The sequence below is a fragment of the Meleagris gallopavo genome, chromosome 3 (assembly GCF_000146605.3).
Source record: "Meleagris gallopavo isolate NT-WF06-2002-E0010 breed Aviagen turkey brand Nicholas breeding stock chromosome 3, Turkey_5.1, whole genome shotgun sequence".
In the NCBI taxonomy this organism is placed as follows: domain Eukaryota; kingdom Metazoa; phylum Chordata; class Aves; order Galliformes; family Phasianidae; genus Meleagris; species Meleagris gallopavo.
Window position 1 is genome coordinate 74,248,741 of NC_015013.2, and position 10,381 is coordinate 74,259,121.

At 39.1% G+C, this 10,381-nt stretch overlaps 1 protein-coding gene across 1 annotated transcript in view; it reads right to left on the reverse strand.

Moving 5' to 3' along the window:
- The window catches only part of SLC25A32 (solute carrier family 25 member 32), a 16,511-nt gene extending 6,136 nt beyond the window's left edge, over nt 1-10,375 (reverse strand). The window contains exons 1-4 of the mRNA XM_010709203.3: nt 10,340-10,375; nt 7,200-7,350; nt 6,024-6,109; nt 4,792-4,952 (exon numbers count right to left, since the gene is read on the reverse strand). Of these exons, the coding sequence (XP_010707505.2) occupies nt 4,792-4,952; nt 6,024-6,109; nt 7,200-7,300 (348 nt within the window). The 5' untranslated portion in view covers nt 7,301-7,350; nt 10,340-10,375. The remainder of the gene's footprint in view (nt 1-4,791; nt 4,953-6,023; nt 6,110-7,199; nt 7,351-10,339) is intronic.
- Between the last annotated feature and the right edge of the window lie 6 nt (nt 10,376-10,381).

The following is a 10,381-nucleotide window of genomic DNA, read 5'->3' on the forward strand; positions in this document are numbered from 1 at the left end:
CCGTGCCCACCGCCCTCTGGTGCAGACCCTGTCCCTGACCCCCACCCGCCCCTCCCCTGACGCAGCTCCATGCCGTTCCCTCGGGCCCTGGCGCTGTCGCACAGAGCAGAGCTCAGCGCTGCCCCTCCGCTCCCTGTGAGGAGCTGCAGCCGCCATCGGGCCTCTCCACAGCTTCCTTCTTAAACCAATGGGAAATGCTGCACACTTCTAAGGAGCAGTAATGGACAGTCAGAGTATAGCACAGAAATTTACAGAAACCTTTGCCTTCAAAAAAGTTGAAGTGAAGGTGGAAAACAGGTACTGTTGGAAGTGTCTCTACAGGTACAAGGCATGAGTTTCTTCAGGAGCAAGAGGAGATAAGTTGAAAATGAGCTGACAGTTGCATGGCTTCTGAGAAGCATTCTCTTTTGGGAAAGTTGGGCCTTATATTGGAAAAATGCAAATAAATAGGGAATTAATCATCTTGACTGGAAACGATTTATACAAGCCAAAAGCTTGCTGAAAACTGTTGCAAAGGGAAAATTTATAATAGGACGAATGATCAAAACGTGGGTTAAAGGAGTCAAAGAACCAAAACTTCTCAAAAAATGCTGGTGTTGAGCAGTTTTATCTTATTTTCCATGACCCAATTGGGAAAGATAGAGCAATATAAAATATATGTCTGGACACAAATATCTACATTAGATTAAACTGGAAGCAAAGAACACTGAATGCAGACAAATGAACATATTACTAAACTTGGAGGAAGAGAAGGGAAGCATTCCTGGTCCATTGGAATGTCCGTTGTGTATCAAGACAAAAAGATAAATTAGTCATACACCCCTAACTTAAAGAAAAATTAAAACACAGCAAAAACAACAGCAGGCATAGAAATCATACAGAGCCTCTATCACTTCAGAGATTAGCTCTCTGAAAGCTATACATTTCTTCAAGATATTATAGTCATTCAGGTATTGATTCTTAGGGCTTCTATTTAATAGATGAGGAATAGTTTCTTCTCACAGTAGAAAACAATGGTCATAAACTGTCAGGAACCACAAACCAATGAAATGAATTGAGGGCTAACAAAAGTCGCATATCGCTATGTAAAAAATTGAAAAAAAGAAACAAAATAGTTCCCCAAATGCGAACATGTGGAATCAAACCGAAAATCTTCTGTCAACTGTGAGCGTAATCATAGAATTCTGTGAAGGTAAAGGACACAACAGATGAGAAAGGACAACTTTGGTTTTCAGAAAACCTGGATCAGAAAGAAAATTCACTGGTAATAAATAATAATTTATTACAAAAACAAAAACAAACAAACAAACAAAAACAAGTAACAGGAGAAACAGACAAAGAACAAACTTATTGACAGTACCAAAGAAAAAATCTTCTGGGTCAGCAGAGGTATGAACAGTATGAAATGCTGTAGTGATAGCAAGGAAAAATCTTCCTAACTGTATACTCATTATTACAGTAAAAATGTTGTATGACAGAGAAAATAATTGCTTTCTACTTGGAAAGCATTAGAATGATGTATATCATAGGGGAATTAGGTAAAATTTTCCCCACTAACAAGAGAAGAATGTTAAACAACACTTAAGAGTGCTCAACTCTTAAATTTATGCCAGCAAATCTGAATAACTTGCTCCCAAGAGTCCTAGAGTATCTACTGATGACATTTGCTAAATGAATACCAGCACGCTCCAAGTCTTGCGGTGCTGGGGAAAACTTTCAAACACTGAAGAACCTTTAATGGTAGGCCAGTATTAAAACAGACAGGAAGGACAAGTGAGACAACTGTCTGCCAATCAGCTTCAGCAAAATAAGAACTGACAGAGGGTTCTGTTGATCATAAAGAAGGAGGAATTTGAGTCAATGTGTTCCTAGGGAAAAATGTTTCAAGGCAAAACTGATTTTTTCTCATTAATTAAATATTTGTCTAGGAAAGTTTTGGAATGACAATCCTACTCAATTTTCTTATTTTTGGAATTTCACACAAATACCTTCTTTTTCCATGAAAGTTTGCCATTTAGTTTTTATCTACAGTATGACTGTAAAGTGAAGATAATTTAAAGAAAAATCATATGTCTTAATATATTTATTATTTTTAATAGTCGAAACATATATTTAAAAGAGTTTTTCCATAAGAGCTTGACAAAGTCAATATTTGCTCAAAGAAGTCCTGCTTGAATTCCATTTTGGAGGATTAGATGACTGGACAAAATTAAATATGTTATCAGACATGGAAATGGTAAAGCATTTAACTCTGAACAATTAATGATATGGATTAAAAAAATATGTCTTTAAACAAATGTAAGTGTGGAAGATCCAGAACAAAAGAAAAGCATCCAGTTGGTTTGCATTTCAGATGTCATTGCCAAAAAGAAAAAGAACCTAGGCAAATGCATAGAGCAAAGCCTGTGCTTCTTGATAAAAGCAGGGAAAAAAGTGATGAAATACTCAGAACACTGCCTGAAGTGCTTGTGAAAACTCATGCCAGAGCAGCTTCTGCTATATGTTTAGAGGAAATGTAGCAAATTCCCCTTGCAATCTGTGTAGCACCATCTTCAGTTGGGTTCTCAGTACCAAAGACCAGCAGTACTAGAGTGCCCTGCTCTGACAACTTGTGCAGAAAGATTCTGGAAGAATGCCATTATGTCCTTATGCCATCTTGATTCTTTCAAGGCAAAGAATGATAGCATATTTTATGGAAAGTTCTTCTCTCTGAACTACATTTAAATGCAAGATGATCAGATCCCAATGGACTTTGCTATACGCAAAAACAAAGAAATAGGAGGTCACTTAGCTTACAAACTTCACATTTGCAAGGAGGAAAATAGCGAAAAAAATGGCAAAATAGAGAAGTGTTTTAGACATTTAGACTGGAAAAAATACTTTATCCTCAGAGAATATAATCTTGCCTACCAGAGGTTAAACTGTCCAACAGAAGTGTCCAATATTCCTATTTTCACTTGGTAATGAGCATATAGCACTGCTAGGATTTCTTTGGCTGTTCTTAGCACACTGCATTGTTATTCTCAGTCTTGATGATGCTATATTTTAAATCTCCTTAAACTTTTCGCATTTCCCATTTTTGTTACTGTTTTCTATAAGCTTTGCTCTAACTGTGGCCTCTACATCACCAATGAAAAAGAATGAGACTGAAAACACAAATAAAGAAGCATGGAGGCCAAGGACAATATTACCATCTGATGTTACAGTAGTCAGGCTACGCCAGACAGCTACCAATTTGTCCAGAGCTCAAGGATATTTTATGTTTTTCCCAAAGTGCAAACTCCTACAGTCTTAGGACTGTTTTAAAATCTTTGACCTCTTGTGCCTTAGACTTGAAGAGCAACACGTGCTGATGGCTGCATGACATTCAACTTTGTGAGGCAAAGTACTTTTCAGAGCTCAGATCTTCAACAGATCTATTAGGCATCTTCAAATTGCATAACCCCAAGGTGGATTTTTTTCTTTTTCCCGGCTTGGATGCAGCAGAGCAGCTCTGACCCCAGCTGTCTCAGGGATGGAGGCCAAAGGACAAAGCCTATGGATGGAGGGTGTGGAAGATCTCTGACTAGATTACTGGGATGACCAGTGAAAGAAAGGCTTCTATCTCTCTACAAATCCAGCCCAAGTTCAAGAAGCACAACTTCACTTAAACTACAGTTTAATAAACAAACAATACCTAACAGACAGCACTGATCACTACAAGAAAGACTGATACAGCTTTACATTACTAGGCTTTGCCACAAAGGACAAACAACAGCTGCTCAGACCAGCAGCAGTACAACAGAGAGCAAGATATGGAATTGCTTGGAGGACAACACCATTCTTTGGAAAACTGATCTCAAATGCATCAGAAAGCAACTATTTCAAGATTTTATTTCCAATTTGCAGTGCCATTTTCCTTATCTGCTATAACGAACTCTTCCTGAAATTAAGGTCATGAGGAAAAAGAAGACATTCATCTGCATTACATCTCCTGCAACTCATGGCGATTGAAAACTTCAGCCTATATTTTTCACTGCAAATAGAAGTTGATGCTCAGTAATCAGGACAATTCTTAAGAGATAGTGTTCTTGTTCTATAGCACTACTTGCAAGAGAAGAGCCAGACTGAACTGAAATAGGTTTCTTCACACCTTCCAGGGACTGATGAATGCATCTTGATGTAATGGCCTGAAGGAAGAAAGAGGCAAAAAGTCCAAATCCAGTTGCCATCTGTTTCCCTAAATTAAAGGGAACAAAAAAACCCACACATATGCAAAACATATTTAGAAGTCTGCAAATTTTACGCATCTTGAGATGACAGATTACAGACCTAAATAACTGGGGGGCAAATGAGCAGTTGTGAAACTGTCCATTGTAGACAAACATTAGCAAGTACTTTAGTCATGTTATATTGTACAAGATGTCAGAAAAACAAAGATAAGAGATGAAATGAAAGAAAACACTAGAAGCAGTATAGGTTTGATTATGGCTGCCCTCTTTATCCAAATCCTAGTTATGAGAAGCCTTTAAACAATTAAAAAGCAGCTTGTAGTTTACCCTCATTTCAGTATTTTCAGAAGATGGCTTAGACATAAAACTTACACTCTATTCTTCAATGATTTCCTACCTTTCAATGCTGTAATTGCTTCTTGTAAGATTAAGCCTTTTTATGTAATCTTTGCTTTGACTAAGAATAAAAATAAGCTGGTACGAAAATGACTTGCAGGTTTTTCTGAGACAAGTATGTGCAAGCTTCACAGCACTACTGACTGGTGCCAGTCAATCCTTGAGTTTTCTTAAATGCTATTACCTTATACAAGCCACGTATGCCCTCTGTCTTGTATATCTTCACAAGAGCATCAGACATTCCTGCGTACTGTCGCTTTGATGGATCAACACCAGCGTCATACTGTAATACAAGTCGCGTCTTCGTTACCCATATTGGGTTTGTAATACAGAGAGTCATGGCTCCTGAGAACAGATGGAAGTTAGACTGATCATTTTGTCCATGCCAAAGCTTGTCCCAGTTTGTTCAGTTCAATGTAACACAGGCTTCTACAATGACAAAACTACTTATCCTTCAAGACTACTCATATTACTCCTAAGAGGCAAAGTTTAGGCACACTGTTGTTTTCTCGCTCTGCCTTCAAAGCTCAAAACCAAGTGTGAACTACTGATGCAGAGAGTACTTCTATAGAGCACATAGCTTTTTTTACATTCTCAGCATATGCTCTTTTTTGCTTCACTGTTCCACAGTCAGTAGTGCCATCTGTACTAGATAGGAAACCTCAGTATTTTCATTATGCTTTCTTATTTGAATTAATCTTCATATATACAATTATTCAAAATTCAATGGACAGCTCAGTTATGAGAAATTTACTTAATTGTATTGATAGGTTTATACAAGCTACTTCTTGTAGCTACAAAGACTACTGAAATACAACATACATTTGAACAGTGTATTTCAACAGTAAACGACTGCTATAGCACCTAATAAAAAGTCTTCTAAAATGCCTACACAGAAGCATGCACAATAAGGTGTGTTAGAAACAAAGTATTAAAAGTCATGATGAGTAAAATTGTACTTTTATTTTGGATCTAGTTTCTAAGAAAACTTAGAACTTACATAAAGATTTTCAAAATATCTATGACAAATTCATTTCTAATTTCAATAAGCCTTCTCTTTTCCAAATCTAAGCGCTTCATGTTTAATGAGTTAACAATCTAATAACAGCTCATTTAAATAGTTATGGTTAGGGACTCAGAGTTGTACTAAATATGGAAAAAAACTCAAGCTTTATGTATAATGAAAACAAGACCAGAAGGTATCTTAACAACTGCTACTTCTGAACAAAACTGAAGGACCACAGTTAACTATCCATTCATTCCAGACATCATTAATTTATTTACAGACAATAAGCATTTGGACTCAAAACACTTACACCTGCCACCTGGAGTAAAACCAACACTGACACACAAAGAGAAAGAGCAGCATATGGACAGGCCAGAAGAAAACATTAATCTTTTTTGCATTTAACTCACCTGCCTCTGCAGCTGACACCAGGTGTTCGGTTGCAGTGAGACTTTCCAGCTTCCCTTCCTTCTTATAAGCTTTGATGGCATTGTAACTGCTCACAGTTATAAGATATATTTTGGTAAAGGTAAAAACAAACTAAAAAACAAAGCCAAACCAAACTAACAAAAAATAAACAACCCACCAAAGCAAAACTTACCATCAGAAAAACATTAGGTGATAGATAACCTTGGAAAGGATTTTTAAGCTAACTATCATTGTTTGCTTGATGAATTGAAGAATTCATTTACTATTTGAACCATAGCAATACATATTTAAATTGATCAAGTACTACTGAAGGAATCAGTGGGACTAGATCTTGAAACAGCTACTTGGTCTCAAGAATTAACTTCTAAAAAACTAGACTAGACAGTCTTCTTTTTATTAAAACCAACACTTGTAGTTATTTACTTTCTAATTTCACTGAGCTTTCATCTCTTGATCTGATTTCCAACATCTGTAGCTTGAAAAGTGTCACTAGGCACTGAAGGAGCTGAACTGTCGATAGGAGCTCACAGTGAAGCTTGAGGACTGAAGTCCAACAATAGCTGAGTCTACACAACTGACATGTGAGCTTTGCAGAAGGATGCCAAACAATCATTCTCAGAAATGTTTCAGTTAATAGTGACCAGCAGTCAATCAGATCAGTTAGCTACTGGAGTAGAAAATACTAAATATTTGAGAATGGTCCTTATAAGCAAAACACATCAACAAAAACAATGGAAAAAACTGTCAAAATTATTAAAAAAAAAAACAACAAACAGTTGACTATTCAGCTTTAGTAAAGAACCTAATCATGTTCTTTGATTCTTAACATACCAGTTCAGGTTCTTTTTTTTCATGACCTTTTAAGCACAGTTTATTTGAAGTTTTAAAGGACTCTCCACAAATGATGTCACCATCTCTGAAGTTCTTAGTGTGTTCACAGCATCGAGGGGAATGCACTGTACTTGACAAAGTAACAGGTCTCTGACTCCAACTGTTCACATTATGAAACAGCAAGTCATAACGACGGGTAACAGGCCTGGACATACTAAGAGGACTGCAAGTTTCTAAGCCATCTAGCCCATTTTTATATCTGTTTAGAAAGGTGCTGTTTATATCTTATCATGACATTGCACGGGATCTGACACAGTTCTACTTACAAGAAAAAATAAAGTCCCCAGGAAGCCCCTGCTCCCACCATGTTGGGAGTTACCCCTTGGTACAAGCCTCGTAGTCCTTCACGCTTCCAGACAGTGGTCATACAGTGGAGAATCCCATTGTATTTTGGCCTCAGCTCCAATCCATCACTCACTGAAAGAAAGAAATTACAATGAAAAAACATTGCAGGAAGCAAGTGGCTCAACCGTGTAAAAGCCACCCCACAGCACACGGCCTCCAAACAATGCTGCAAGCCAATGTAAATATTTCATTCGTCAGCTGTATTTTAAAAGCACGCACAATGTGGGATTTACTGCTTCAGTAATTCTAGTCTTAGAGAACGTGAAAGAAGGAAGAAAAACAAAAGAGCTTCTAAGCTCTGCAGGAGGAAAGTTCTCATCAGTTTGAGAAGACTAACTGCACTGATGGGCTTTTTTGCAGAGCAACTGCTTTGACCTGTAGTTTTCTGTCCTCTTCTTCTTAGCACGCCAAGAATTTCCTATCATATTTCAAGTGATTTGCATGGGCTCTTTGAGAACAAGTTTCTATTACAAGTTTGGGAAACTCCAAAATTATAGTTCTTGAAGTTAAATCTTCTTCTTGTGAATGTTCTATAAAGTCCCAAGTATTTCCAATAGGTCATGTGTTATTGACTCCGAAGTCAGTTTCTGCCAACACTCAAAGGTTACTTCCAGCATAAATTCTTATGTTCTTCTTTTCTCGTATTGATTCGCAGGAAAACATCAAATAAACAAAATTCTACCTAATAACCAAATATTGGCCAAACATTCATAAAATGTCACTGCCAACAAGACAAAGACAATGCAAACCTTTGCTTGACAGATTTTGTTTAGAACACAGATGTTCACACAACTTACAGCAGTAAGGACAGTTGCTGCTGTCACAACAGCAAGGCAATTTGTTGATTATTGACGACAGTGTAAATTGCAGGCACTTTTACTCCTCACATAGGCAGAAGGTTAGATTGAAATTTTACAGTCAGCATCATTTCTATACCCCAGCAAGACATTAATCATTAATTTCAGATGTTTTCTGTTCAGCGCTGCATTCATTACTCCTGTATATTTTGACAGACTTCAGCACACATAAAATCGTTTTTTTGTGAGCGTACTGTGACAAGGTCTCTGTATCTTGACAATCACTGAAACCTAAAACACACACTGAGGGCTCCAAAAGTAATTCCTGTTTGGTTATGTTGGCTCATGACATCAGAGGCAGATGGTGGCGGTACAGCAGCAGAGGTTGAACCTTCCCAACCACATTCTGCTATATGTTGTTGCCATGTGACAGATGGCAGCAGAGGGGCAGTCTGACAGAATGGTGTCTGACACAAAAGTGTGTATGAAGCAAAGGTGTGCCATCTGAATTCCTCCAGGTGAAAAAAAAATTGCACCTGCTGACATTCATCAATGCTTTCTGAACATTTATGGAAACCACGCAGTGGATGTGAGCACAGTAAGGTGGTGTGTTTCAGCAGTGACAGTGGATCACCTGCACTGGTGCAGATTTTTATAGGGGTGGCATACAAGTTCATCATGCACAGATAATGGTGGTGATTATGTTGGAAAAATGTGTTCTGTAGCTGAGAATTTCCTCTATCAAATATTATTGTTGTGCTCTTTGCATCAGTTGTAGTTTCCATTGAAATAAACAGGAGTTCACCTATGTAAAGCCTTTCCCCCCCTACTGAGTAGCACTGGACCTTTCTGAAAGACCTTTGCAATTTGTTTTTTTTTTTAAACCATGCTGCCATTAAATCAGGCTTATATGCACATTAAACAAGGTAGGAAATCAGAGACATAGTTGCAAACCTGTCCATCAATCAATTATTTTACCAACGATCAACAACCAATGCAGGAGCTATTCTATTAAGACACAGACTTAAGATCTCACAGTCTTCATGAGTCCAACCAAAACCTAACAAGCAGACATCAGGAAAAAACCCAAACCGTCATATAAACATGTAGTGGAAATGCTAAGTCACGGCCTGAAACAGTGAACACCTGGTGGGCAGGCAGGGCCAACCCAGGGTAGCTCAGGTGCATGCAATGCATCTGAATGTCCAGAAGGGGTGGAGCCAGGATCTACCCCTTCCCAGATCTCATTTAAGGGTTGGCAGTGGAAGTGAGGGCATCTCTTGTTGGAGATCCTTGAGGTTTTCCAAAAGTAAGTGGTTCTTTTCCTTCATTTCTGTGACTGGTGCATATGAGCTCATTCTCATTTGCTGTAGACAAAGACTTTGTTACCTTGCCATTATCTCAGTACTTTCCACACCATTATAGCGTTACAATAAGCACAGACTAATTTAAGTTAGAAGGGGCCTCCAGTGGTTATCTAATGCAACTCTCTTCAAAACAGATCTGCTTACATCAGGGCATGGCAGTTAGTTCTTGAATGTTTCCAAGGCTGAAAAGACTACAGCCTCTGTGGGCAACCTCTTCCAGTATCGGATCACTTCCATAGTTAAAAATCACTTTTCTTAATAACAAACTAGAATTTTCCATGCTCCAGCTCGTCTCTGTTCCCTCACCATTCACATCTAGGAAGATCTGGCTTCATCCTCTCTGTGCCCTCAGTTACTCCAGAGGGTGAGCTGCTGCTGTCTGTCAGCTCGGCCTCAGCTGGCACTGCAGTCAGCACTGCTGCCTCCATGGGAGCTGCTCTAACACAACGCTTTGTGCTGCAGGCCCTGTACTTCAGAGCTAGACAGGGAGATGGGCCCGCTTCTGGAATTCACTCAAGAGCGTACTGCATCAGTGTTTGTATGTTCCATGCTACAGTATTTCATTTCTGACAACCACAAGCGAATGTAAGATACCAACCCAAAGATATGGCAAAATCTCTATAGAAGAGAATAATGAGAGCAATGTCACCGTGCAGGCGAGCTGTTTCCATAAGGAACAGCCAGCAAGGCAGAGTTCTCTGCCCAGCAACACGACACCGTTACCCACAGGACTACAACGTAACTGCTGCGCCTGAGGGCGGATCGTGGACGAGCCGCCAGCCACCAACAGACCGTCCTGCCGCGGCCGTGACAGCGAGAAGCCCGGGCAGCTCTGATCGGGCCGAACGCTCCGCCCGTTAGACACGCAGCATCTCACAGCCTCCGGCCCGGCCTCACCTGCGAAGCGGATCTTAACCAGGTCCAGCGGATGCAGCACCA